This window comes from Anas acuta, chromosome 18, assembly GCF_963932015.1.
Source record: "Anas acuta chromosome 18, bAnaAcu1.1, whole genome shotgun sequence".
In the NCBI taxonomy this organism is placed as follows: domain Eukaryota; kingdom Metazoa; phylum Chordata; class Aves; order Anseriformes; family Anatidae; genus Anas; species Anas acuta.
In genome coordinates, this window is record NC_088996.1 from 12,044,872 (window position 1) to 12,071,711 (window position 26,840).

Below are 26,840 nucleotides of genomic sequence, written 5' to 3' on the forward strand. Positions count from 1 at the left end.
GGGGACAGCCCCAAAGCTGGGTTCAACCCCTCCATCCACCCACAGGAGGGCTGGCGAGGACCACGGCAACCCCACGGGGCTTGGAGCAGGGCACCGAGGATCCCTGCAGTCTGCAGGAGCAGCAAACTTCCCCTCCCACCACCTTTCCCCTGCTTTCCCTGGCTCGAATCGGGCAGGCTGCAGGAGGAGAGAGGCAGCTTGGCACCGCCGGCCCTTGGCAGGAGCCGGCCTGGCCGGAGGGGCACAGCCCGCAGCCAGATCCGGGCAGCAGGAGCTCGCCGCTTCCCCCGCTGCGATGGGCAGATAAAGCACGGCCACGGGCACCGAGAGGAGGCCGGGCTGGCACGGTTCCCGTGGGGACAGGGCTGCAGCGAGGACAGAAAAAGCAGGACAGGGGCCAGGGGTGGCAGCAGGACAGGGGCCGGGGGTGGCATCGGCACAAACAAACCCCATCCCTGCACCAAACCTCGTGCTGAACGCATCCCCACCACCACCACCCCTCTCCAGGGACTCAGGCCACTGCTGTCACTACAATTTCCTTTTATTCTCTGCATTTTTACATACACGGTATAAAACCCTCCTCTTCCACCCGCCTGCAGCAGCCAGACCGACCCCAAGGCTGCAGCCACCAGCTCGGGGGCTCAGCCCAGCCCGGGGGGGTCCCGGGTACCCCTCCTGTAGGGACAGGCACCGGTGGCCCCAGCACAACTGGGAGCGTGGAGGGTGGCTGGCCACAAAAATGCTGGGATGGATCCATCCACCAGACAGATGGGGAGCGAACCCCCCCGGCAGCACGAGGCTGGAGGCTCTCGGACTGCCCAAAGTCCCAAAAAACCCGGGAGCTGGAGCTGCCTGCGGTCCTGGAGCCCTCCGCACGGTGCAGAACTCCGAGCTCCAGAGCCAAGTCCTTCCCCGCAGGAAATTTCCCCTCCGTTAAAAAAAAAAACAACAAAACAACAAAAGCAGGAGTAAAGAAAGTTAGGTACAAATCAGAGAGCAGTAAAAACTGTACGGCAGGAAAAAAAAATATACATATATTACTAGAGGGGCTACAACTTCGAAGCCTCGTCTTGTTTGATCCTATTGCTTTACATAGTGGGGTGGGGGGAGGAAAAAGCGCTAGCATCCAAAGTCCAACAGAAAGAACCAAGATCGAGTCTGCTTCCCTCTCCGGGGCTGTGCTGGAGTTTTCCTGGGGGTGGGGAGCCAGCGGGGAGCCCCGGGAGCGAGCGCTGTCCTGCCGCCGCACGGCCACCCCGGGACGGGCACCGGGACAGGCACCGGGAGGGGAGAGGGAAGGGGCGAGGAGCTCAGTCCACCCCCGGTGCCGTCGATTCCAGTATCGGGTTCTCCGTCCCCGTGTCCAAGCAACCGTAAATGAGAACCAGACCCCTTGGCTCGGCCGCCCGCCTTATACCCTGATCTCGTCGTCGTCTTCGTCGGCGAACGAGAACTCCTTGTCGGGGCGCTTCGGGGGGCCCCTCTGGCTCTGTGCTCCCGGGAGGGGGCTGCGCTCCTCCGGCCCCGAGGCGCAGCTGGACGCCGAGCTGCTGTCCCTGGGGCCGCGGGACACGCTGCGGGACGGGCTCTGGCTCTGCGAGGCCACCGGGGAGCCGGGCAGGGCGGCCGCCACCTCCTCGCGGCTCTCCTCCGCCTCGGGGTCTTCGTCCTGCTCCCACTGCTCCTTATCCATGATGCTCAGGACGTCGCCCAGCATGGAGGGCCCCAGGTCGATGTGGAAGGACATGATGGACTCGGCGTGCTTCATGCCCGCCCCGCTCTTGGCCACCACCACGGGCAGCTCCGTGATGTCCCCGAAGTCGCGCTCGTCCAAGCTGGGGCTGAGCGGCCCGGCGGCCGCCCCGTTGAGGCGCTGCTGCTCTTCGGGGCTCATCTCCTCCGGCAGCTTCTTGACGGGGCTGGAGGAGAGGCTTTTGGGCAGCTGCCCCGCGCTCCTGTCCACCTCCTTCTCGTTGAGCTGGGGCAGGGACACGGCGTTCTTCACGAAGAGCGCCGAGTCCCGCAGCGAGCCCAGCATGTCGCGCCGGTCACCCCGCGTCACCGACTGCGAGCGCTTGCTGCTGCGGAAGCGACGGGACAGGAGGCTGGGTTTGGAGGCTCCCTGCTCCTCGCCCGCCTCCGGCCCGGGCTCCCCGGCTTTGCTGGTGAGGAAGGAGGTGTCCCCAAAAGCATCCCCGGCCCGGCCCACGTGCATGGTGTGCCGAAAGTCCCCCAGCGGCGCGCTGATCATCTCGGCCGTCAGGTCGGCCCGCGAGCGCCGCTTGGAGTGGGCCGAGTTGGAGACGAGCTGCTTGAGGATGGGCATGGTCCCGGCGGGGTGGCCGAGGGGATGTCAGGCGTCCTGCGGGCCCGTGCTCACGGTGCTCACGTCTCCTGCTCCGCGTCCAGGCTCCCAGGAGGTGTCACGGATGGGTCACTGCTAGGGGACGAGAGAGGGACGCGGTCAGGCCTCGAGGACAGCGATGGGCACGGAGCTCCTGACAGCAGCCCTCACCCTGCCAGGCTGCAAAACACAACCCCGTGCCTGCAAACGGCTCTGGTGCCCTGAGGAAAAGCATCTGCTGCTCCATATGGGGTGGTGCCACAACAGGGACAGGTCCCCAGACCCCTCCATGAGTCCCCACATCCCGCTTGGTCCCCAAATGCCAAGTCCCCGAGCACAGAGCAGAGGCAGAAGGGCTGCAGGAGAAAGATGGGGGCAGGGGAATGCAGCAGGACGGTCCCCGAGCCACGTGAGCACGGCACTGCAGCCCCACAGCGTCCCCTCGCCCTGTCCCACGGTGACCCATGAGTGGGGACACCCAGTGCTGCGGCCTCGCTCGCACCCAGGTCTCCCTTCCCCTCCTGGAAGGAACAAAAGCGCTTTGTGGCTGCTTCGGGGACAGAGCTGGGACAGCAAACGTGGCCTGGCCACGGGGATCTGCCAGGGCTCTGCATCGCAGCAGGGATGGGGACAGCAGTGCCACATCCCACCCTACACCGTGGACCCCCCCAAAAACCCCTCCTGCTCCCCAAAAAGCACGAGCTGACCCTCACAGCAGCCGGATCCGCGGTGGCACGCCAAGAGAGATCCCGCTGCGCCTCGGGGACAGACACAAAGAGGGGCACCGAGGGCACCCCCTGCCCCCTCCCCGCGCAGCCCCAGCCCCCCGGAGAGGGGCACGGCAGCGCTCGAGCCTCTGGGAGCCGCAGGCCAAGAAGATGCCTGGGATTTCTTTTTTTTCTTTTTTTTTTTTCTTTTTTTTTAATTGAAAGAAAGCGGGGAGGAGCAGCCGCCAGGAGGAATTGGAAACAGACGGCAGGAAGTGTGTGAGGAGGGCGTAGAGCCCCCGGGAGGCACCGCCGGGCCAGCGGCGTGCCGAGGGGAGCAGCACGGGGAGCAGGGGATGGCTCCTGCGTCCTCACACACCTGGGACACGGGGACACGGGGACGCAGCCTTGGTGCTGCCCCCGAGCACCCCAAAGCCCCCCCCCACGGTGCCGAGCCCACGCGTGCCGGGTTCCTGCGCCCACCCTCGCTGCGCTGTCCCATGCACGGCCACCTCATCGTCACCGCCGTGACTCAGGGGTGACAATTCACAGCACAGATGACAAAGGTCCCCCCCCGTTCCTCTTTCCCACAGCCCGGCGGCACGACAGCCACCTCCAGCCCCAGTGCCACCAGCCCAGCCCCAGTGGCCCCGCAGGAGGGGACAAGGATGGCGTCACCACGTCCCCCCCCGTGGCGTCAGGCAGCCCCAGGTGGTCCGGGGAGTGGCTGCCAGGGAGGAAGAGCTCGGGGAGGAAGAGCTCGCAGCCTCCTGCTTCCTCCCCCCCTCGGGCACCGCCGGCGACACCACGGCCCCGTGACGCTCACGGGGAAGGGGACAGCGTCTGGAAGCGTGGTCCCAGCACCAGCCAGCTACGTACCCGCTCAGCCAGACACCCCCACGGCTGCAGCATCTGCCCCCCTCCCCGGGCACGTCTCGGAGCTGCCCCCACCACGCACGGATTTCCCCTGCCACGCAGCCGAACCGGTCCCGTGTGGGCAGGATGGACTCTGACCCCACGCGGGTGCAAAGTCCCAGCGCCCAGCCCCTTCCTCGCCCAGCCCCATTGCGCCCAGCCCCTGCTTGGGGCCACCACGCTCCACAGCAGCTCCTGGGGGCTGTGGGGCCACAATGATTTGGGGGGGGCTTGAAGGAGACACCCCCGGAGCACGGCAGGGTGCAAGCAGGGCGCAGCAGCCGCTCTGCCGCATCCCATCGCCTTCTCACAGTGCAACCACCCCAAATTGAGCGCTGGTGAGCTCCTTCCTCCCCTTCCCTCCCCAAATTTGTATGCGGAGGCAGCTCGCAGGGCTGCCAGCGGCTGGCACAGGCCGGGCGCGTGTGCGTGGCACCGGCGTTTTCCCTCGGCACGGTCTCCTTCCAGGCCAGCATTCCTGCAGCCTCGGGTTTTACATAAAACAAACACTCCCGGCAAGCTCCCCAGCTGGGCCAGGCAACTGCGCTGCTGATTTAGGCCATCTGGGGACTGTCCCTCCCCTTGTATTTAGATTTCGGGGCCAAGTTCAGCATTTGTGAGATACTTTGCAAGCCTCGGTGAAGGGGCCACCGGGAGGTTCGAGCGTTACCGGTGCGGGCCAGGAGCTCTCCATCAGCCCCCAAACAAGCTGCGTCCCCCCTCGAGCCTCCTGCCCACCGAGGTCTCCCTCGGTTTTTCGCTCCCGGCCTCCCCAAAAGGTTCCCCAAAAGGTGACGGGGGAGCAGATGCCCCCACCAGCCCCGTGCAGCCCCGGGGGGGCGGCACACAGAGCCCTTTTCTCCTGCTCCCGCTCGGGGCGAGGAGCAGATCCTGTGACATCCACGCTGCAGAAGCTCTCACAAAGGAAACCGGAGCAGCTTCACCCGCGGCTGGGCACCACGGATGGGCGCGAGCCCTAGCGGGGCGGCGGAGAGGGGGGACAGTTGGATAGTTTGAAGGTTTTCCCTTCAAACCTGCAAGTTGGAGGGGAAAAGGGATAAAGCAAAGCGATAGGTCGCACCCTGCTTCAGCCCTGCCTTCTCACCCTTTTGGGATTACGAGCTGCAAAGGGCGAGAGCCTCAGGTCCCCAATTTCCCCTACAAATGGGTGGTTTCCAGCAGCACCCCAGCCCCATCTCACCCCGCTCAGCATCAGTCACCTCCTGGGGACCACAGGGGGGCAAGAAAGAGGACGGTGCGTGGGCACACATTGGGGAAACACCGCTCCAGCCCTGCTCCCACACCCCCTGCCTCCGGCTCAGCCCGCTCACGAGCTGGGAGAGCCCCCCCGGCCGGCCCGGCCGGCTCCAAACGAGCCTTGGCTGCGCCGACGCCACGGGCAGCACCCTGCAGCCCAGAGATCAGAGGATGCTCCCCGGCCTGCCGTGAGCTGGGGCAGCCCCAGACCGGTCCGGGCCCCCCCGAGAAGCCCCAGGGCAGGGAGGAAACGCTCAGCCCAACTCCCCAGGGCTCCGGCCCCCCGCCCCAGGCGCAGCCCTTTGATGTCGCTGCCTGGCAGGCGGCTGCCAGAGACGTTTCGCAGCTCACGCCCTGCCACCTCCGGTCCCAGGATCCCAGGAGGGGACCAGCCCCGATGTCACACCCTGGCGTCGGGGCTCTCCAGGAGCCTGGGGGCAGACGGTCGTGGTGGCGCCCGGTGAGCGCCTCCGCTCCGGTCCTGTGCGCCGGCACCGGCACGGTTTGGCTGTGGGACGCACGGAGGAGGCCCCGGTGCCACTGGAAGAGGAAAATTGGCCGGCAGCAAGAGGCAGAGCCTGGGAGGAGAAGCTGGGCTCTGGCCGGAGAGCTATCGGCACGCAGATCAGAGCTGACCCGGGGAAGGCGCTGCCCCAGCGCCAAAAGCGGAGCAGCGATTCCCCCGGGGGAGCGCTGCCGACCGAGAGCTATCCAGAGTTCAGCTCTAACTATTGGCAGGACGCGCCAGAACACGCAGAGAGGATCATAAATCCTCCTGCCGTGGGGCGGCCGAGGGCATGGAGGGGACGTTTCCGGGGGGGTAGAGGTTATCTCCTCGCTGGCCTCTCTCCGTCTCGCAGCGGGGGCTGGCGGGGTCTGACAGGATACCGGGGCTGCGCAGCCCTCCCGGCCTCCTCCAGGCTCCGAATTCCTGCGGTTTCGCTGGGCTGGACGGGAAGTAAACAGGCAGGGCTTCCCACGGCTCGCCCCGGCACCCTACCTGCTGGCAGGCACCCCGCAAGCCGGCCAGCTCGGGGCCCCACGGCCGCTGCCTGCGCTCAGACAAAAACCCAGGGAACAAAGGGAGAGAAGAGGCGGCCGCGGTCAGCACAACGCTGCCGGCACCCGGGCTGCTCGGCGGTGCCACGGGGAGGGAGGGGAGCCCTGCCACCGTCACCTCATGCCAGGGCACAGAGGTGACAGCTGCCCCGTGCCCCAGGGGTTAGGGCCAGCCTCGCTGTCCCCACCCAGCAGCACCCAAAGTGGCCGAACTCGTGGCTCAGCCTCAGCTGGATTCGCTCCACGGTCTCCGAGGGAGCGGCGGCCAACACGGATCTGTTTACCGTGCGTCCCGCTGGGGAGCCAGCCCTGGCTCGGGGTGCTGAGACCCACGCTCTGCTCGCTCCCCGGCACCTAATGAGCACGGCCCCCCTTTAACAGCCTCCCCGATCTATAGGTTCGGCACTCGGAAACATCCATAGGGCGTGCTGCGACTGCTGGGGTCACGCCAGGGCAGCGCAGGCTCGTGGCCAGCAGCCCCACCAACCTGCCCAGCCCGGTGGCACCGGTGCCACACCACGACGGGCTCACAAACCCCGTGCCCTCAAAGCCCCGAGGTGCCCGCACGCGTCCCCCGGGGGTGTGGAGCGTGGTGGAGGGCAGGCCGGGATTTCGGGGAAGCCGTGTCCCCATCCCAGGAAGAGCTGGACGGGGATTTCGGGCGGCTCTGACTCAGCACCCGCCTTCGCCCGGTCCTGGCGAGCCCAAGGGGTGCTGCTGGAGCTGCTCCAGTTTGGGGAGGATCGACCCGACTGGGATGGGCCGCGGGGATGTGCTCGGGACCCCGATCCCCGGGCACCCCAGGGTTGGCACCGCGCACCCCGGGGCTGGCACCGCGCACCCCGGGTGGGGCGAGCCGGTGCCCCAGGCTGGGCAAACACGGCCCGGAGGTGCCGCATCCTGTTAACTCCTTCAGCAGCACCGAGCCCGGCCCAGTGCCGGACCTGGGGCTAGGGGCAACCCCGGGGACCCCACCCGCGCCCCCCAGCTCCTCGCCCCCCTCGGTGGGTTGCTGTCTGCACCGGGAACCGGGGGCACCGGGGCGCTGCCGGCGCCGCGCCCCCCTCGTCCCCAGCCGTTCACGGAGCCCCGTGAGCGCTGCGCCCCCCCTCGAGCCCCCTCCCCAAACCGGGACCGGCCTCGGGAGCTCCCCAACTACCCCAACCTTAGCCCGGAACGGTCCCCCCCGGTGCCAGCCCCGGTCCCGCCGCGCCTCGTCCCTACCCCGGACAATAGCCAGGGCCCGGCGAGCTCCTCCCGAGCCGTGCCAAACCGTGCCGAGCCCCCCCCTTCCCTTACCTACGCGGTGGCGCCCCTCTCCCAGCCCATGGCCGTGCTGTGCCGAGCCCCCCGGTGCCGTTCCCAGCCGTGCCGAGCCCCCCGGTGCCGTTCCCGGCCGTGCCGTGCCGAGCCGAGCCGCCCCGGAGCGAAACCGAGCGCCCCCCCCGCTCCACTACCGCCGCCACGAACATGATGTCATCGCCCCGCCCGAGCCAATAGGGGGGCGCCACGTCACGGGGCAGCTCCCCCCCCCCTCCATTCAAACCCGAGGGGGCCGGGGGGGGGCAGTCCTGGGGCCGGGCGCGCCCCTTTTTTTTGGGGGGTGATGGATAACGGGGGCCCCCCGTTGCGCATCCCAATGATGGGGACCTCCAGGGTGCGCGGGGGTACGGGGCGCATCCCCACGGGGGGGGCTGAAGGATCGGAGCCCCCAGACCCAATAGTGGGTGGGGGCTGCCTGCACCCCCCCCTTCGCAGAGGGAATGGGGTTGAGGAGCTCGTGTGGGCAGTCCCAATTAATTAGGGGAATTAATTAAGCCAGACTGAGCGGCCAAGGGGCTCAGCGTTGGGGAGCAGCTGTGACCCCCCCACGCTCACCCCCATTGCCCCCAGCTCCCCCCTTCTCCCCAGACCCCCCAGTGGTCCCAGGCCTGGTGCAGGGGGGGGACACCATGGGGACCCCCAGGCTGGGGGAGGAGGCTTGGGGGTGCGAGGGGTGGGTGGGGGCACCCTGGAGAGCCGAGAGCAGGGGCTGGGGGCTGCAGGGCCCCCGGCGGAGGCTGAGGTGAGAGCTCTGTGGGCGAGGAGGGGCGGGAGGCACGAGGTTATCCTGCATCTGCCTAATGCAGCGTTCCTTGCATATTCCCAAGCGTCTGGCGCCTCTGGGTGCAGCCGGGCTGCTGCGTAAAAGGGTGGCGAGTGGGAACCTCGGCCCCAGATGCCGTGGCCCTACATGCCTGGCGGCTTGGGTGCTGGGGCACAATGGTGCCAGAGCGCAGAAGCTGCTGGTGCCACCAGTGCGAGGAGAAACCCGTGTGCAGGGTGTCTCCGTGCCCTGCCACCCCGCTGCGTGGGCTCGGCGGCACCAACCCCACATCTGGGCACAGCCCCCGGGTGCCCAGCGCCACCACCTGAGCCCCCTCCTGCTCCCAGGAAAGTCCTGGGCTGTGCTGCAGCCTCGGTTCACATCGCTGCCATTTCCATAGCCGGTTTGGTTGCCAAATTTTCCTTGCCCTGCTTTGCATAGGGGAAACTGAGGCAGGGCGCAAAGCGCTGGGCCGAACCACCACTCCTGGATGCGCTTTTTTTTGGGGTCGGGGGTAGATGTAAGAAGGGAGGCTCCATCCCGGAGCTCTCCCCCTTTGCCCCGAGCCCCCCCACGCCTCGTTATCTGCCAGCTCAGCGCTACCAGGCCAGCTGAGATCAGAGGGGGAGGCCTTGCATGGCTGGGTGCTGTGCGCCTCACCTGATGCTGTCACGGGAGCAGCGCGCCGGGTGAGACAGCGCAGTCGGGAGGAATTAAAATCAGCCGCCTGGCGGGGAGACAGCGCTGCCGGGGACGGCTCCCGTGGGCTGGGAAGAGCAGGCACCCACTCAACCCGAAAAACTGCCTGCCAGAGCTGGGCCCTGCTCCTCTGCGCACCGGCTCCGTCCCCGCAGAACCCCGGGGGCTGGATGAGGTCCCCCGAGGAGGTGCTCGGAGGTTGGGGAGTGGGGTTGGTTGGGTGGCTACGACCCTCCCCGAACCCCGCCGCTGGTTCTTTTTCGCGCATCTCAGCAGCTTTTGAAAGCAGAGTTAATATAAATAAATAAATAAATTGTTAAGCACTTTGAAAAGCCAGGGAAAACGTGCCCGGGTTTCCCAGCAGCCCGGTCCCCTCCTCCCCAGCCAGCGCCTGCCAGCTTTGGCTACTGCTGCTGCTGGCTTGGCCGCTCAGGAGATGCTTCTGGGAACGCCGGGCACTTTCCCCCAAGCCCTGGAGCTGCAGTGGGGTGTGGGAATCACCGGGCAGGCAGCCAGGGTGCTGGGAGTGGGGCACAGCCCCCCAAATCCCCAAATCCCCCCAGCCCCAGGGCTTGTGTTGGCGCTGGCCGTGGCCAGAAGCCTCCCCAACAGCCCCCAGCGCCCCACAGACAGCAGCTCACGCCAGAAATTTGGGATTTCACCCCTTCCCCGTGCCGTTCAGCTGGGGTTGTGTGGTTATCCACCCCCCCCGGCACACCCCGGCACGACTGCGCCGCCCGCTCACCGCCGGCGCCTCGGCACCCGCAGGTACCCGGGCGAGCGCCGGGGCAGGGTGCGTGCAGGTCGGAGCCTGCCACGGGCAGGATTTCTCCTCCGTTCCCAGAAAGCACGCTTCCCCCAGCCCCAGTGTACTGGGATCGAGCTCGCACAACCCCAAAACCCCCCCTGGGAACCCCGGTGGCACCGCAGCCGGCAGAGCCCCGTGCACTGGGGAGCTTCAGGGGGTGCCCGGCGCGGTGGTGCTGAGCAGGGGGTGGTGGGGCTCTGAGGATGCACTGAGCCCCGTCCCATCACCAGGAGGGGCTGTCCCTGTCCCCACAGCCCACAAGGGAAAGGTGGAGAGCCCCAGCTCGGCCCCGGGAGCTGGCAGAGAACTGGGGGAATCGGGGAGGAAAAGGAGAGCCCAGGCTGCGGGCGGTTTCCCTTCCACCTCGCCGAGCATTTCTCCGAGCTCTAATTACACCTCCCTTCGGCTTAACCCCGAGAACAAAACCTCACCGCTTGGCTATAGCGACGGCACGCCAGCTAAGAGAAAGAAATAAAAGTGAATCACGAAGGCTCAGCCTCGGCTTACGGGTCACAGCCCCGTTTCTGGCACACGGACACCTCCCCATGGCCTCCCTGCCCCGGGGTGTAGCGAGCGGGTGCCACCCCGGAGCCGCACGGCCAAATTTTGGGGTTTTGGCTTCTGCCCTCTGTCCCCCTTTGGCTGGCCCAGCCCTGATAAGCTCGTGGTGCTCGTCCTTGGCAGACCTCAGGCCCCAGCCGGGGATTTTATCAAGGCCAGCGTGGTGCCGACAGCTCGTCCTAGCTGCAGCAGCCAGCTGGGTCACCCCTGTGCCATGGGGAAACTGAGGCAGGGCAGGGGGACACGAGGTGCTAACACCACTGGCACCCACCCCCTGCCCAAATCTGCAGTGCCCACACCGTGCTTTGCCCCCTGCGCAGCTCCTCCCTCATCCCCCGACCCCCATCGCATGCTGCTGGGGGGGTGACAGGCACTAAAACCCCGTTGTTTCACCCCAATTTCCCCACCAGGCTCCCGGCCAGCCTGGTGGCAGGGGCTGGCTGCAAGAAACTCGGGGTCCCCTCCCTCCGGCGACCCCTTTTCCCCCAGGCACCGACCCTACAGCCGTACGGCCGCTGCAGGACAGACGGACACGTCCCCACAGGTGACAGAGGGCAGAGGGGCTGGGCTCATCCTCAGGCTCTTTATTGGCATCTCCCTCGGCTCGCCCCGGGCGCCGCGGCCCCGCCGGCTGCTGCCCGGCTCTCCGGTAGGCACTGCGGGTGTTTTGCTGTGCAGAGACCCCAGAAACCCCCCCCCTCTTCATGTCCCTGGAGCCCCCCGGGCATCGCCCCCCCCCTGCGTGCCCCTCGCTCCAAAGGGAATTGAAATAAAACCAGCCCCAAAGCCCCAGGAAGGCGGGGGGGTGGCCGCGGTCGCTGCGCCACCCCCCCAGCGAGTCCTCTCCAAAGCCCCTGGGTGCAAATCCGAGGGGACGTCAGCACCACTTGCACCTCTCGGGGCTCTCCTGGGGGGGCGGCGTGTTGACGAGAGGAATTAATTATCCACACGGGTCCTGGCGCAGTGGCTGCCCCCTTCCCCAAAGGGTCCGGGTTGGGGGCTCCCCCTCCAGAGGCTTTCAAGCCCCTCGCCCCCCGCAGTCGTCCTCTGTGTCACCACCCGGCCCCGTGGCCCCCCCAAGCAGAGGGGCCAGGGTTTGGCACGGCGAGGGGCCCCCCCAGAGCCCCCAGGGCGCAGAGCTGCCAGCCCCGAGTCCTGCCGAGGAGGCTGTAACGCAGCAAGCTTTGGCCAAAAGACGAGCTGGGGCTTTGCTCCCCAGCCCAGCACAGTCACTTGGCATCCTGCTCCGAATTCTGCCAAAAAAAAGGAAAAAGCCCAAGCTCCAGCCTGTGCCCACGGCAGCCGGGGCTTTGCCCCCTGCCAGGAGCCCTGGGACCCTCAGCATCCTCCTCCTCTTCCCCCCCTCGTCGCTTTTTTCTTGATTCCTTGGGGCTTTTTTTTTTTTTTGTATTTTTTTTTCTTGTATTTTTTCTCGCTCCTTTCTTTCCGCTTCTTTTCCAAAAAAAAAAAAAATCAAACGAAAGAGGAAAATCCGGCGATGGGAGCTCTGGAACCGGGGGCCAGGCTGCTGGGCGGGCGGTAGAGGGTGCCGGGCTGGCTGGGGGGGTTGCCGGGGGTCTGGGGGGTGGGAGTCCTGCTGGCTTTGGGGCGGAAGAGGCTGCCCTGCTGGGTGGAGGTGCTGGTGGAGAGGGGAGCGTGGTCGGGCTCCCCGGAGTCGCTCTCGGTGTAGCTGTACGCCTGCGCCCGCGAGATGCCCTTCTGCTGCCGCCGCCACGAGTTGTAGTAGGTGGGGTCGCTGATGTAGTGGTTGACGAAGGAGTGGGCTTTCTGGTGGCCCGGGTCCACCTCGTACTCGCTGTCGCTGCCCTAAAGGATGGGGACAGGGAGAGAGTGGGGTAGGGGGCACAGCTCGCCGGCCCCAGAAGCGGGGAGAGGGCTCCCAGCACCAGCAGCCCCAAAAAGGGGGGTTTGGGGGATGTGATAGGTGCCGGGGTGTTGCTGCCTTTTTGTTAAAGCGAAGTAAAAACCTTCCATGAAAATAAAGGAAAACAAAACCTGCCCCAAAAGTAAAGCAGAATAAAACCTCCCCAAAAAGTAAAGCAAAACAAAACCTCTCCAAAAAGTAAAGCAGAATAAAACCTCCCCAAAAAGTAAAGCAAAACAAATCCTCCCCAAAAAGTAAAGCAAAACAAAACCTCCCCAAAAAGTAAAGCAGAATAAAACCTCCCCAAAAAGTAAAGCAGAATAAAACCTCCCCAAAAAGTAAAGCAAAACAAAACCTCCCCAAAAAGTAAAGCAAAACAAAACCTCCCCAAAAAGTAAAGCACAACAAAACCTCCCCCAAAAATAAAGCAAAACAAATCCTCCCCACAAAAGGGTTGCGTGGCCCTGGGGCCCCCAGGGTGGCGCAGACCGGGGGTGGCGGGGGTGTAAGGGTTTGTAGGGTTAGGGCTTTTTTTTTTTAGGGTTTTTAGGGTTAGGGGGGTGAGGGTGGTGGGGAGGAGGGTGCTGGCGGGCGGCCCCCCCCCTGCCTCCAGCTCTCGGTAATTGGATTCAGCTTCTCCTGGGCGCGCACAAAGGGCCCATTGAGGGGCTGCGGGGAGGCAGCGCCGCGCCAGCTTTCAGCTCTCGCCGCTCCTAAAGCTCCTCAAAAGACACTCGATCCCCACTCAGGCAGGAGGGGAGCGGGGATCTGCTGCGCCACGGCGAAAAAAAAGCTAAAGCTGGCGCGGGAGGAGAAAAAGGGGGGGGCTCGGGGCCAATCTCCCCCATGCTCGGGGATGGGGCTGTGCCGTGGGGACCCCCAGGACCTTGCCCCTGGTTTCAGCCTCCTCTTTTCAGCTCCTTCCCAGCATCCGGCCCTGGGGGCGATGCTCCGTGGCCTCCCCCAGGGCTGGCTCCTGCCCCGGGGGGAGGACACAAAAGTGGCATTTTGTGGGGTTGGCAGAGCCACCGCCGTTGCCACCAGCGACCGGGCAGCGGGACAGTCCCCAAGCCTCTGTCCTCTTGCTGGGGGGACCGTCCCCGTGCCGTCCCCTGCGGTGCCCACGGGCCGGGGGCTGTGCCAGCTTCCTGCTGGAGCCGTGCCACGAGGCCTCGGGGATGCTTCAATGCGGGAGGGGGGGCACGGGACCGGCAGTGCCGACCCCAAACGCACAGCGGGACCCGCGTGGTGCCGGGCACAGAGCGTGGTGAGGCACGGGGGGGGCTCCTAGAAACGTCCCTCTTGTCCCCCAGCCCCTCTGCTCCCCGTTTCCCCGTCCCCGTGCGCAGCCCCCGGGGGGGTACCTGAGAATCGGAGACCTCGGAGGGCTTCTCGGTCAGGCTGCTGCTCTCGGCGGGGATCAGGTCGTTGTATTTGGTGACGTCCTCGTCCGAGTAGTGCAGGCTGCCAGGGCTGGGCCGTGGTGGGGACCTTGGGGACAGGAGGGGGGTGCTCAGGACAGGACCACCTCGGGGTCCTGCCAGACCCCGGGACCCCCCAGGGCCACCACTGCGGGGTGCCCCCGGCCACTCCGAGACCCCCTCCGGGACGCTGCGCACCACGGGGATGGGCGCAAGGGTTGGAAAACGGCCTCGTGCCTGGGGAGGGGGCTGCGGGGAGGGGGTCCCTACCGGGTGTAGATGCCGTTTTTCCTGCAGAAGGAGTTTTTGACGGAGAGGCGCCGGTTGTTGAGCTCCAGGGCGGGGAAGCTGCCCTCATCCAGGCTCACCATCTCGCCGTGGCTCAGGGCGTTCGCCTTGGAGCCGTTCCCTGCGGAACAGGGGCTCAGCCACCCAGCACCTCCCCAAGCCCCCCCCCAACGAGGGTGCTGTGACCCCAGCCCCTGCCCCGACTCCTCGGGGGGCAGCAGGAGGGGCAGTGCCAGCCCTGGAGCTGGGGGTGGCACAGCCTGGGGACCCCCACGAGCTGTGGGGTCCCGCCGCGGCCCCATGCCACCAGCACCACCGCCAGCTCCCCGCTCTGTTTGCTTAACGAGGAGCCCTGGATTTTCCCCACAATTTGAGCCCTTGACACAGCTAAGAAAACAGAGCCGTGTTTGGCTAATCCCACTGACCTCCGCCGAGCCCCTGCGCCGCCCTGCCTCCGCAGCTGACAGCGGGACAAGCCCTTTATTTAATCCCTCGAGCTTCCAGCCCTCTCCGCGAAGCCTGCTGCATCCTCCTGGATCCACCAGGTCTCGGGAGCCCCAAGGCAGGAGGGTTGGGCGCTGCTTGGGGTCTCACTGACCCATTTGGACCCCAAAAACAGGCAGGGGTACCCTGGAGAGGCTCCCCCCACACCTCTCCAGCTGGCACCCCACAGATCCAAGGATCCCCATCCCACGGACATTTTGCTCCTCCTGCATCCCAGGCAGCCCCCCCCCGAGGTCCCCCCGTGGGTGCCCACCCAGGCGCTCACCCGAGTCCGACTTCTTGGCGTACTTCTTGCTCTGCCCGCGGATGATGAGCACGAAGACGAGCAGGAGGATGAAGATGAGCCCCACCAGGGCGATGACCACCAGGAACCACCACTCCTCGTAGAAGGGGTTGGTTTTCTGGGCTGGGGCACACAGCAGGAAGGATCAGAGGAGAGGGGGGGGCAAAGCGGTACGGATGGGGAGACCCCCAGGGATTTTGTGGGAGCTGGGTCCATGCAAGGGAGCTGCTTAGGTGGGGATGGCAGGAGGAGATGGCACCCCCCCAGGACACCCCCCCAGCTACCTGAGACCGAAGGGGACGGCGTGCTGGGGGTCCCGTAGCCGTAGTCGTTCACGGCGATGACACGGAAGTCGTAGCTGACCCCCTGCTTGAGGATGTCCATGCTGAAGGTGTAGGAGGTCACTTCCTTGGGAATGTCCTTGATGAGGATGTCCCAGAGCCCCTCGTCTGCAGGAGGGAAGGGGCTGGGGGGGGGGTGGCAGCAGCCCTGCGGGGGGCTCCCCGGCGCGAGGGGCTGCTCTCCCCTTCAACCCAAGCGGGGGACGTGGCCCTTCCCAGCCCCTCTCCCATTTTTCTCCCTGCTGGGATCGTGCCCTCTGCCATCTGCCCGGCTCCACCAGGCGCCGAGCTCTCGCTGCAGCATCATTAAAAAGCCAGAGCGAGGCGTGGGGCTGATTTATCACCTCCCTGCTCATGACCCAGGGCCAGGCAGCTCCCCGGGGAGCGCAGGCAGCGGCACCGATGCCCCGTTAGCCATCAGTTGGGCTGTCGGTGCAGCAGGAGAAGGCATTAAAGCAGCTTGCAGGAGAAAGCACGGCTGTGCCCACCGGTTCCTGCCTGGGGACGGGGGCTCCTGTCCCCTCCCCATCTGTGGGACACCTTGGAGCCCCCTTGCTTGGCCCAGGGGACGTCAGCGCCTCCGTAACCATGAGATCAGCAGCTCGCTGGGCCCTTTCCATCAGTCCTTTTATCAGCACCCTTGGGTTTTTATCAGCACCCTTGGGTTTTTATCAGCACCCTTGGGGCAGGCACGTGGCCAGCGCCGGGTCCTAATCCCTCACGCATCCCCCCCCTCATCTGATATTCCCTGCCTCAGTTTCCCCAAAAAAACCATCACGCCCCCGGTGTGCGCACGGAGCTGCGGTACCTGAAGGCCGAGCCTCGATGACGTATCTGGTGATGGGTCCCTGTCCTGGGTCCCCGCTCGACCAGTGGATGGTGATGGCCGAGCCGTAGCGGGAGATGAAGGGCTCACCGGGGGGGCCGGGGGCACCTGGGGACGCAGAGCAGAGCTGGTGGCACGGGGACACATCCCCACGGGACCCGCGCGGTCCCGGTGGGCAGGAGCAGCACCGGGAGGGGGGCTGTCCCCAACCACATCTCCTCCCGCACCCCAAATCCCTCACGCCTCCTCCCCCCTTACCTTCCCCAGGCCCCGTGGTGATGTTCGCCTCGATGTCGGGCCCGTAGGCGAAAGTTTTAGCCCGGATCCGGAATCGGTAGGTGACGCCCTCCGCCAGGTCCTTCACCTTCATCCACAGCGGGCTGTTCCCCTTCACGTCCACCGTCACGATCTTACTGACACCTGCAGGGACCGAGGCTGAGCCGGGCCCCCCCCGCGCGCCCCCAGCAGCCCCCGCCGTGCCCTCACCGTCCACGGGCATGCAGGGCTCGTAGACCAGCCTGTAGCCCTCCAGGACGCCGTTGGGCAGCGGCGGCGGCTCCCAGGACACGTTCACCGAGGTGGTGGTCAGCTCGCTGAAACGGATGGAGCCGGGGGCGCTGGGGGCTGCAAGGGAACGGGGCAAGGTGGGGGGGACACGGGGAGAGCTCAGCGCTCATGGGGATGCCCCCCCGGCACCGTGCCGGCCCCTTCTCTCTCCCCACCGGGGGTGGCCGTGCCGCGTCCCCACCTGCCTGCTGTGTCTGTCCCTTGACGGGGGGGCTGCGGGGCCCGTCTCCAGCGGCGTTGAAGGCAGCAATGCTGACCCAGTAGGAGGTGTACCCCGTCAGGTTCTTCAGCTTCACCCCGGTTTCGGGCAGGAAGAGCGTCTTCACCCGCGCGCTCTCGTTGTGCCGCTGGGCCTCCCAAAAGTGGATCTGCAGGAGAATGGCGAGGCGTCCCCCTTTGTGCCCAATTCGTCCCCCCTTCCACCCCTCCTGGCCCTTCATGGTGCTCAGACACCCCCTGAAGTCCTGCCCAGGCTCCTAAACCCCTGTCCTAAACCCCTGGGGGCTCTGGGTGCGCAGGAGGGAAAGCAGCAGCCTCCCCTCGAGGCCAGCTCCAGGCTGGGCTGGACCCCGGCTGTGCGCCCTGCCCGCAGCTCACACACGCGCTGATTTTTTTGGGTGCGCCTTTGGGGACCCGGATTGGAGGCGATGATCCCTGGGGGTCCCTCCCAGCTCGGATATTTCATGATGCTGCGCTTCTGGCACAGGACGGACCCCCGAGATCCGCGCTGGGTGCGCCCAGGGCTGCAGCGCGCAGCCACAGCCCCGCACCGAGCGCATCCGAGGGCCGACGGCGCCCTCTGGTGCCCCGCTGCGCCCCGCGTTCCTTTTTGGTGGCTCTCCTGACATCTCCCGGGGCATTTCCCAGTACACCCAGTGCCTCCCAGGGCTCCCCCCAACAGCACCCACACAGCATCTCCCCAGGGAGCCCAGCGCATCCCCATGGCACCCAGCACCTTTCCAGTGCCCCCCAGCTCAGTGCCAGCTGCCCGGTGGCCAGGGCTCGGTACCTTGTAGCCCTGGATGTCCCCATTTTGGCTCTCCGGGGGTGGTGGCTCCCAGGTGACATCCAGCTGGGTGGCCGTGGCCGCCTTCACCGCCACGTTCTGCGGCGCGCCGGTGGGCACTGCGCCGAGGGAGGGGACAGCATCACCGCCTGGCTGCGGCCAGGGAGGGGGAGAGACCCCCCCTCCAAGGCGTGGGGGATGCACGGGCACCTCGGGGGCGTGCAGAGGGGATGGGGGCCACGGGGCTGCCGCGTGGTGACACGGGGGAGGACGGGGTACCAGGGTGTTTGAGCACCCCAGGATGTCAGACTCACCCGCTTCACCCACAAAAACCTCCTGGGGGGGGCTGGGGGGGCCCTCGCCCACGGCATTGTACACGCTCATGCGGATCTCGTAGCGCCGGTGCTTGCTCAGGTCTGGGGGAGGGAGAAGGGAAGGGATGAGCAGGGTCCCACCACCCCCGGGGGGGCCTTGTTGAGGGTGTCCCCGGGGAGCAGCAGGAGCCAACGGAGGCGTCCCCTGGGCGCAGGGCTGGATTCAGCCCATGGTGACGGCTGGGGGTGACACAGGGGGGTGGCAGCAGGGGGGGGGACAGGCAGGAGGAGCGGTGACTTACTGTCCAGCTCGTACTGGGTGAGGGACACCTCGCTGAGGTTGTGCACGGCGTAGACGGCTGGCGGCACGGCACGGCGCGGGGAGAGCAGGTAGCGTTAGTCTGGCACAGCAAGGGGGGGCTCCCTCCTCACAGCACCCCCCCCAGCACAGCCACCCATCCTGGGGAGGGTCAGGGGGACCCCACAAGGTCCCCTGGGTGCCAACAGGGCTGTCACGGCACTGAGGAGCCTTTTTGTCCCCTGTCCCCCTGCTGTGAGTGGCACAAGCGGGGTCTGGGCTGTGGGGTCTCCACATGGGACCAAGCGACTGCTGCTGAGCGCAGCAGCGGGGTGAGATCTGGTCTTGGGTCCCTGGCATCCCTGCTGTCCCCAGAGTGGATGTCACCCCCATCCCCTTCAGGGTTTGGGGACAGCAGCACACACAGACACAGCAGGGACATCAGAGCCCCCCCGTGTTAGGTGCGCACACGGGGACGCCCGTGCTGCAGGCACAGAGCGAGCTGAGCACAGCGGGACCAGCACAGACGAGTGCGTTAGGGACCGACAGACTCGGTGACACAAAAGGGGACAGTGACACAAAGGGGACGGTGACAACTCCACGGGGCACAACTCAACCTCGACAGCTCCAGGCTGGCACCCGGCAGAGGAGCGCAGGACGCTGGTGTGAGCGCAGGACGCAGGACGCTGCCCTGCCCCGCACTCCCCCCGCCGTGCCACCCCCCAGCCCGGTGTCCCCACATCCCGTGGGACCACGAGGACTCACGGGTGAGCTCTGCCCACGTGGCGCCGGGGTTGCCGATGCCGCGCAGGGTGAAGCCGCGCAGGCTGTCGTAGAGCAGCTCGCGGTAGCGGAGGCGGAAACCCAGCAGGATCCCGTTGATCTTGTCCTCGGCTGGGGGCTGCAAAAGAGGGTGGGGAGGGAGTTCTCTGAGCTGGGGCACCCCGAAATTGCCGTCCCCAGCTCCCTCAGGGTGGTTTGGGGCCAGCACAGCCCCGATCCCCAGCCTTGGAGAGCCCCCAGGGACCTGGCTGGCACGGCCACCCCTCGGTGCCACCTCCCGGCAGGTCCCCAAGGGGGGCAGAGGGGACAGTACCTGCCAGCGGATGAGCACCGAGGTGGTGGTGTGCGGGGTGACGGAGAGGATGGTGGGGGCCTCCTCGGGGGCTGCGGGGTAGAAGCGGGTGGTGAGGCTCCGGAGATGCCCAGGGCACCGTCCCCGGCCCCTCTGGGCACGGACCCGCCTGCAGGGTGGTGAGCGACTCCGACTCCTCGCTGTACTCGCTGTCCCCGATGTCGTTCGTCGCCTTCACGCGGAACTTGTAGGAGGTGAAGGGCTTCAGCCTGCAGGATGGGGACAGTGAGGCAGGGGGGGCAGCCCCACGGATCCCTCCTGCAGAAGCGGGGACGCAGCAGGGGACACCACAACCCAGGGGCAACTTCTTCCCATCGGATGGGGAAAACGGAGGCACGGGGCGGGTACCCAAAGCAGCGCCCATCTCTCGGGATCCCCATCGGGGCACGGCCTCATTTGGGGCCAGCTTGTTCCTCACCTATCCACGACGAAGGCGGTGGCGTTGTGGCTGACAGCAGCGGGGTGCGGCGCCCACTCGCCGTCGGGCAGCTCGCGGGTCTGCACCGTGTAGAAGCGGACAGGGGAGAGCCCGTCGCTGCCCGGCTCCCAGGACAGCAGCACGCTGCGGGCACGCACGTCCTCCTGCCGTGCCAGGGGCTTGCTGGGGGGCTGCGGGCGATCTGCGAGAGGCACGGGGCTGGGATCGCTGCGGGCACCCCCCCTGGGCACCCCCCACCACCACCACGGAGAGCTGCACCCCTCGTACCTCTCTTCTCCGTGGTCACCACCAGGGCTTCGGCCGCCTCGCCCCAGCCCTTGCGGGTCTGCGCGGCGATGCGGAACAGGTAGGTGGATTCGGGCTGCAAACCCGTGGCCGTGTAGTGCCGGGTGCTGGGGCTCAGCACCTCGACGGCCGCCGCGTTGGCCGCCGTGGTGTTGAGGCGGTGGGTGAGCTGGTAGGCTGCGGGGAAGGGAACAGCACTCTGAGCATCCCTCCTCCCTCCCTAGGGACAGTAAGGGGGGTTTGTCCCAACCCTGGGGGCAATGGGTGGCTTTGAGGTGCTCTCGGGGTGGCCAGGAGTTGGTCCCTGCCCTGTGACGTTGATCCCTGCTCCCACGGGACGTCTGCACCCCCTGCAGAGCAGCGCAGACGGGACGGCTCCCCACGTACCCAGGATGATGCCGTTGGGTGCTGCGGGCGGCTGCCAGATGAGCTGCACCGAGGTCGTCCTCACTTCGGGGAACAGGATCCCCACGGGGGGGCCGGGCACTGGAGGGGGAGAGATGGGGATCACCATGAGGGGCACAGCGCAAACGGGGCCCCCACCGCTGGGAATGGCATCCCTGGGAAAAGGGATTGCCCCAGGGGATGGGATGGCTTTTGGCACCCCAGGGACCCCCTTAGCTCATCGGTGTCTTTCTGCTCGCCCACGCGCTGGCACCCACCGTCATCCAGCGTCCTCTCGAGGACGGGGGGCCGGCTGGGAACGCCGTCGCCGATCCTGGTGAAGGCCAGCACGCGGATCTCGTACAGCATGAACTTGCCCAGCCCCGTCAGCTGGGCGCTGCGGGACGCGTTGCCCTCCGCCAGCCAGAACTGAGCGCGCGCCTCCGAGTCCTTCTCCTTGTACATCACCTGCAAAAAACCCTACGTGACGCAGCCAGAACGCACCCCCCAGTGCTCCCAGGCTGGAGCAGCGTGGCAGGGACTGGCACAGGCTCTCGGAGGTGGCACAACCCGGGCAAGCCGTGGCTCCTGGGGCAGGCAGAACCGGGGCTACCGGAGCCACTCACCTTGTAGCCCAGGATGAGGCCGTTGCAGTCGGCCTCGGGGATGTCGCTCCATCGCACCAGCATGCTGCTGGAGGTGGTGGCCAGCGCCGACACGTTGCTGGGGCCGGAGGAAGGCACTGGAAGGGGACAGGAGTTGGGGACAGGAGCTGGGGTCAGCATCAGGGCCGGCCACGGTGGGCACCCGGTGCCGCGGGGGCTCGGCGGTACCTGACTCCCGCGTGCGCCCCAGCACCAGGTGGCTCCAGGGCCCCGAGCCGATGGCGTTGAAGGCTTGGACCTGCACCCGGTACTCGGTCCACTCCTCCAGGTCCTCGATGGTGTACTCCCGCTCCACGCGGTCGTGGACGACGTGCAGTGCCGCCCGCCCCCGCCCGTCCGAGCGCGCGTAGCGGATGCGGTAGCCCACCGAGTCGGGGTTCCCGTTGTACTCCTGCTCCAGGAGGGGCTGGCCCAGGGGGCACAAAGAGGCACCATCACTCCCCCTGTCCCACAGCCACCCCAGTTCCACCCCCCTCAACCCCCCAGGCCCATCCAGCTCAGCCCCCCAGCCTCCAGCCAGCCCCCATGCGCACCGCACCCCAAGGGCGCAGCACCCCAGGGTGCCCCCCTCACCATCCAGCGCAGCCACAGGCTGGTCTCGCTGGCTGTCCGCAGGGTGACGTTGGCGGGTGCCACGTCCGGGGGGGCCTGCAGGGTCTGGATCCTTCGGGAGGGCAAACTGGGGGGGCTGGTGCCCACGATGTTCACTTGCCGCATGCGGAAACTGAGAGGGGAGAAGAGGGGGGTCACGGCGGGGGGGTGAGAGGGCTCCAGCCCACCCCCCCCAGGGAGGATGGCACAGCGCAGCCCCGGCCACTCGCCTGTAGTAGGTGTAGGGGCTGAGGTTGGGCACCTCCATGGAGCGGGCGTCGGGCTCGTTGGCCAGCTGGTGCACGAGCCTCCACTCTTCGGCCTCGCCACTCTGCCCCACCTGCAGGGCGGCAGTGGGGGTGAGCCACCCCCCCCCCCCCTGGCACCCCCCGTGCCAACCCCAAAAAGCCACCCCCGGTACCTGTGCCTCCACCTGCCAGCGGGAGATGGAGGTTTTGCCATCATAACCCGGGCGAAACTGGAGGGTGACGGAGCGGGGACCGATGTTGGAGATGCCCAAGTTGGTGGGGGCACCGGGGAGCTCTGCGGGGGGACGGGGCAGGGCGGTCGGCACCGGCTGCTCGCCCCCAAACCCCAGTAACATCCCGCAGCCTTCCCGCAGCGCTGCGCTCACCTGGGGGCACCCCCGAGGAGATGGTGGAGGAGGAAAGCTGGCCCTGGCCCTTGGAGGTCATGGCGGCCACCTCGATGGTGTAGGTGGTGAGGGCGGTGAGGCCGGTGACGCGGTACTCCAGCGTGACGTTGGGCAGGTAGTGGGTCACCCGCGTGTTGGTGCGGTTGTACTCCTCCCACGAGATGCGGTAGCCTGGGGGGCACCCCGAGATGTCAGCCCCCTCGTTGCGCACCCCCTGGGATCGATCAGGGTGCACGGAGAGGTGCTATGGGGTCGTCGGGGGGCCGTGCTCTGCCCTCAGCACCCTCACCCGTCAGGATGCCGTTCTTCTCCAGGGGCTCCTGCCAGCTGACCTTTAGGGACGTGTCCAGGATCTCGCTGAAGCTCAGGTGTCCCACGGGGCCGGGCACTGCCCAAAGACACCCAGAGTCAGCACGAAGCCACGCACAGAGGGAGCCCACGGGATCCCCGAGCGGGGCGAGCACGGAGGGGGGCTCGGGGGCACCCCGTGCCACGTCCCCCCACCCTGTCACCAGCCCCACCACGGGGCGCACGGAGCCTCCTCCCCGTACCGTCCTCGTGGGTGCGCACCAGCTGGGGCGGGCTGCGCGGGCCGTCCCCCGGCGTGGTGAAGCACAGCACCGACGTCAGGTACTCGGTGAACTTTTTCAGCCCCGCCACGTAGCCCACGTGGACGCTGTCCTGGAAGTTGGGCCGCACCGTCACCACCGTCGCCTCCTCCTCGTGCTCCGGCTCCCAGGCGATGAGCTGCGGGAAGAAGGCGCTGGGGAGGGCGTCCCCGTCCCCACCATCCCCACGGCACCACCCCAAGCAGCCCCACGTTTATTCGAAGTGCATTAAATACCAATTCAGGGCGCGGGGAGCGCTCGGTGCTGCCTACCAGGCGCGCGTTTACCCGCACGAGCCAACTCCGAGCGTGCGCTCGGTGATTAACTCCCCGCGATAACGGCGCGTAATCGCCCGCTCGCCTCCGTTTAGGACGGATGTTTGGGCATTTAATTGCTATTGTGCAAGATAGCCTATAGCAACTTAATTAAACACTAATTAGGCCCTAAAAATACTAATCAAAAATACTAAGTGGCGTTTAATAAGAACGTTAAATATCCTACTTGCTCCGGTTATCTCATTCAGCGGCAATTAAATTCCTCAACTTCTTTTGAGTGGATTAAGAAACAAGTTTAATGTTTTAATTCAATTTAATTAATGTAAATTTGAATTAATTGCAAATTGGAATTAATTACGGAGACTCCGAGCCCATGCAAGTGTTAAATCTGGGTAAATATTGTTTGAATAGTCGGGCTGGAATCGATTCAAGCGGCCGGGGTTGCCGGCGAGGACGTTGAGCCGCTTCGCGAGGGGTGGTCCCGGAGTTCCCCACCGCAGGCTGCCCGGATTTTGGGAGGAATCCCCCCTCACCTTGTAGCCCTGGTTGATGCCGTTGATGAACTGGGGGCTGGGGGGGTTCCAGGTGAAGCGGATGGTGGTGGAGTTGGTGGCCTCGGTCTGCACGTTCCCTGGGGGCACGGTGGGGACTGCGGGGACAAAGGGGAGGAGGCTGGTGGTGGCTCTGCCGGGTCCCCTCCCTTGGCAGAGGGACCCCGGGCATCCAGGGTGGTGTCCCAGGACATTCCCCAGCCGTGCCATGGCTCTGCAACCTGCAACCCATGCCTGGTCCCCGTGCTCATCCCCTCCATCGTGTCCTGTCCCCTGGGAGCCCCACACCCCCACGGCACAAAGCCAGAAGAGCCCTGGCCCCGCTGGGACCACCCCCAAGTCCCTGCCTACCTCCCTGCAGCGTCCACTCGGTCACCTTCATGCTGTACACCCCCAGGCCGGCGCTGTTGTACGCCGCCACCTCGATCTCGTAGTTGGTCCAGATGATGAGGTCCTCCAGGAGCAGGTTGTTGACGTCGGCGTTGGTGATGTTCTTGAACTGGTAGCCCACGGGCAGCCCGGCCAGGCAGTACCTGGGCACGAGGGGGCCATCAGAGCCGCCAGCACCCCCACGAGCACCCCGGGGACGCTGGGGACAGGGTGCCTGAACCCTTCTGTTGGCACCTACCGGATGATGTAGCCCTTGAGGACACCGTTCTGGTGGCTCTCAGGGGGCGGCTGCCACTGGATCATGATGGACTGGTTGGTGCGCCCGCTGGCGATGACGTTCTGGGGGGGCGCAGAGGGCGGCTCCTCGGGCAGGGAAACCCTACGAGGCACGAGGCACGGGTGAGCACCCGGCGTCCCCACGGGGTAACTCGGCTCCCCCGCCGCAGCTCACCTCTCCGTGTCCTTGCTGAACTGGCTCCTGCCCACGTCGTTCACGGCGCACAGGCGGAACTGGTAGGAGCGAGCGGGGACCAAGCCCCTCACCACCACCGACGTCAGCTCGGGGTCGACGCTGGCCAGCAGCACGGTCCAGGGAGCGTCTGTGGGGGGAGAGGACCCAGCCTGTAGGGTGCCCGCATCCCCCACCCGGTGGCTACGCGGTCCTGTGGGTCCCCAGGCTCCCTGCAGCTTCCCCTTCCCTCCCTCCTCACCCCAGCCCACCTCAGGGCGATAAGGATGGGACTTCGCCCCATGTCACCGTGTGGGGACGGCAGAGCCACCAGCACGGGGACAACACAGGGACGAGGCAGGTGGGGGCAGCCCCTTACTGTTCTCAGAGACCTCCACGACGTAGCGGAGCAGGGGGCTGTTGCCATCGAAGGGTTTGGCCCAGGTCAGGTTGATGGCTCGCTTCTCCAGGGGGCTCAGCGCGGCCACGGGGCTCTCGGGGGCGTGGGGGAGCTGCCTGGACGGGGCGGGGGGCGCAGCGGTTAGGGTGTGGGCACAGGTAGGGGGGGGTACGGGGTTCCTGTGGGGTACGGGGGGGGTCTCACCGGACACGGAGGTGGGCGCTGCGCGAGTCGTTGCCGCCAGCCGAGAGCACCTTGCAGGTGTAGGTGCCGATGTCCCCCGACCAGGTTTGGGAGATGTGCAGGGTGCCCGCCTCGTCCAGCCGCAGCCGGGGGCCGCTCTCCGTGCCCAGGGGGGCTCCATCCTTCTCCCAGACGTACCTGTGTGGGGTGGGAACCCAGGGGGGCGTCCTGGCACCCTGCAGCCCCCTCCCCAAGCAGCACAGGGGACCCAGCGCTGGGATCCCTGTGCGCAGGGCACCAGGTGGCACTGCAGGACCACCGAGCGGTGCCGAGCATCTCCAGCTCCGTCCCCAGCCCCTGGAACCCACCTGACATCCACGCTGGGGTCGTGGGTGACCCCACAGCTCATGGACGCCTTGGTCCCCTTGATGACGCTCTGGTCCTGCGGGGGGTCGGTGATGCGCGTCCGTGCTGCGGGGGGGGACAAATTGAGCCACCAGGCATCAGCGTGGGGACAGAACCACCAGGGGAGTGACAGTGGGGACAGTGCCACACATGGCCATGGGGCAGCAAGTCTGAGCATCCCTCCAAGCAGCCCAGCAGCATGCCAGTGCCCATCCCGGGCATCCCAGAGCGCAGTGCCACGGGTGCCTTACCCCAGACCACCAGGTCGGCGGAGGCTTCGTCCACGCCACGCGAGTTGGTGGCCAGGCAGGTGTAGGTGCCGGCGTCGGCGAGGTGCGCGGGGCTGACGAGCAGGCTGCCCGATTCCAGCAGGGTGAAGCGCGGGAGCTGCACCGAGCCGCTGGCCAGGATCCGCTCCCCTGGGTGGCACAGGGGGGGCACCCATCACCCGCAGCACCCAGACATCAGCCGAGCACAGTGGGTGCATGCCCAGGGATCAAACCCGGGGGCTGTGAGTTTGCAGAGACCACCCAGGGCTGCCCGCACCCCCGTAGCCCCCAGCCCCTTTACCTTTCTGCCAGGTGATGGCTGGGCGCGGAGCCCCCGAGGTCTCGCAGTTGAGGATGACGGACATGCCATCGATCACCGTGCTGTCCTGGGGGCCCCTGGTGATGTTGGGGGCGATGCCTGGGGGGGCAAAAAGATGCACGGCCACCCGTGAAGCCCTCCCCAGTGCCCATCCTGGGCACGGAGGATCCATCCCTGCTTGGAGAGGGTCCCCATCGAGCCCGGTGAGGGGGGTCCCACCCTACCCAGAGCCCACGCAGGGCTCTGGGGGATTGAGGGGGGGGCTGGCACCTACTGGTCACGGCCAGGTACGTGGTGGTCTGCACCTCGCCGGCCGCGTTGCGGGCGAAGCACTGGAACATGCCGGTGTCGTCGGGGAGCAGCCCGCTGATCTGCAGGCTGCCATCTGCCAGCAGCTGGAAGCGGGGCAGCTGCTCGGGGCGGAGGAGGGACGCGTCCTTGTACCAGGCCATTTCGGGGGGCGGCACGCCTGCGAGGCACGGGGCTGCGTCACGGATGGGGCCGCAGCGAGCGGGCGGGCACAGGGCCGCGAAGGGGCACGGGGTGGGGGGGACACTGCCCACCTTTGGCTTGGCACGGGATGGCCACCACCTTCTCCATCTCAGCCGTGATGTGCCTCTCCGGCTCCTTGATGAACTGCGGGGGCTCTGCGAAGGGAAAGCACCGAGA

General features: G+C 66.8%; 3 protein-coding genes across 10 annotated transcripts in view; 1 reads left to right on the forward strand and 2 right to left on the reverse strand.

Annotated features, from left to right (window-relative positions):
* The window catches only part of RPL38 (ribosomal protein L38), a 289,914-nt gene that overhangs the window by 185,531 nt on the left and 77,543 nt on the right, over positions 1 to 26,840 (forward strand). The gene's annotated exons all lie outside the window — the stretch shown is intronic.
* Positions 524 to 7,758, reverse strand: CDC42EP4 (CDC42 effector protein 4). 6 transcript variants are annotated; one of them, XM_068655280.1, is made up of 2 exons: positions 7,586 to 7,758; positions 524 to 2,437 (listed from the first exon to the last, which is right to left on the reverse strand). In XM_068655280.1, the coding sequence occupies exon 2, from the start codon at positions 2,324 to 2,326 to the stop codon at positions 1,412 to 1,414; it is 915 nt and encodes a 304-aa protein (XP_068511381.1). In that variant the 5' UTR covers positions 2,327 to 2,437; positions 7,586 to 7,758; the 3' UTR covers positions 524 to 1,411. The 6 variants fall into 6 exon arrangements, with proteins under 6 accessions (XP_068511381.1, XP_068511380.1, XP_068511379.1 ...); XM_068655279.1 differs by having other exon boundaries at positions 524 to 2,440; XM_068655278.1 differs by having other exon boundaries at positions 7,582 to 7,758.
* SDK2 (sidekick cell adhesion molecule 2) overlaps positions 11,001 to 26,840 on the reverse strand; it is a 45,116-nt gene continuing 29,276 nt past the window's right edge. The window contains exons 8-45 of one of the 3 annotated variants that reach the window (XM_068654937.1): positions 26,735 to 26,818; positions 26,446 to 26,640; positions 26,154 to 26,270; positions 25,835 to 26,002; positions 25,547 to 25,649; positions 25,200 to 25,376; positions 24,975 to 25,111; positions 24,599 to 24,746; positions 24,386 to 24,526; positions 24,109 to 24,290; positions 23,740 to 23,855; positions 22,875 to 23,070; positions 22,613 to 22,711; positions 22,303 to 22,494; positions 22,090 to 22,211; positions 21,899 to 22,008; positions 21,651 to 21,801; positions 21,246 to 21,483; positions 21,039 to 21,154; positions 20,691 to 20,880; positions 20,416 to 20,514; positions 20,011 to 20,205; positions 19,723 to 19,924; positions 19,410 to 19,513; positions 19,266 to 19,336; positions 18,935 to 19,070; positions 18,174 to 18,230; positions 17,872 to 17,973; positions 17,561 to 17,676; positions 16,733 to 16,919; positions 16,471 to 16,608; positions 16,243 to 16,404; positions 15,967 to 16,092; positions 15,102 to 15,266; positions 14,800 to 14,940; positions 14,013 to 14,151; positions 13,686 to 13,812; positions 11,001 to 12,263 (exon numbers count right to left, since the gene is read on the reverse strand). In XM_068654937.1, the coding sequence (XP_068511038.1) occupies positions 11,910 to 12,263; positions 13,686 to 13,812; positions 14,013 to 14,151; positions 14,800 to 14,940; positions 15,102 to 15,266; positions 15,967 to 16,092; positions 16,243 to 16,404; positions 16,471 to 16,608; positions 16,733 to 16,919; positions 17,561 to 17,676; positions 17,872 to 17,973; positions 18,174 to 18,230; positions 18,935 to 19,070; positions 19,266 to 19,336; positions 19,410 to 19,513; positions 19,723 to 19,924; positions 20,011 to 20,205; positions 20,416 to 20,514; positions 20,691 to 20,880; positions 21,039 to 21,154; positions 21,246 to 21,483; positions 21,651 to 21,801; positions 21,899 to 22,008; positions 22,090 to 22,211; positions 22,303 to 22,494; positions 22,613 to 22,711; positions 22,875 to 23,070; positions 23,740 to 23,855; positions 24,109 to 24,290; positions 24,386 to 24,526; positions 24,599 to 24,746; positions 24,975 to 25,111; positions 25,200 to 25,376; positions 25,547 to 25,649; positions 25,835 to 26,002; positions 26,154 to 26,270; positions 26,446 to 26,640; positions 26,735 to 26,818 (5,603 nt within the window). In that variant the 3' untranslated portion in view covers positions 11,001 to 11,909. The remainder of the gene's footprint in view (positions 12,264 to 13,685; positions 13,813 to 14,012; positions 14,152 to 14,799; positions 14,941 to 15,101; positions 15,267 to 15,966; positions 16,093 to 16,242; positions 16,405 to 16,470; positions 16,609 to 16,732; positions 16,920 to 17,560; positions 17,677 to 17,871; positions 17,974 to 18,173; positions 18,231 to 18,934; positions 19,071 to 19,265; positions 19,337 to 19,409; positions 19,514 to 19,722; positions 19,925 to 20,010; positions 20,206 to 20,415; positions 20,515 to 20,690; positions 20,881 to 21,038; positions 21,155 to 21,245; positions 21,484 to 21,650; positions 21,802 to 21,898; positions 22,009 to 22,089; positions 22,212 to 22,302; positions 22,495 to 22,612; positions 22,712 to 22,874; positions 23,071 to 23,739; positions 23,856 to 24,108; positions 24,291 to 24,385; positions 24,527 to 24,598; positions 24,747 to 24,974; positions 25,112 to 25,199; positions 25,377 to 25,546; positions 25,650 to 25,834; positions 26,003 to 26,153; positions 26,271 to 26,445; positions 26,641 to 26,734; positions 26,819 to 26,840) is intronic. The other 2 variants (XM_068654938.1, XM_068654939.1) reach the window with 2 other exon arrangements.

Excerpts from the sequence above, each read along its gene's own strand:
- CDC42EP4 (XM_068655280.1), bottom strand. The coding sequence starts at position 2,326 with ATGCCCATCCTCAAGCAGCTCGTCTCCAACTCGGCCCACTCCAAGCGG.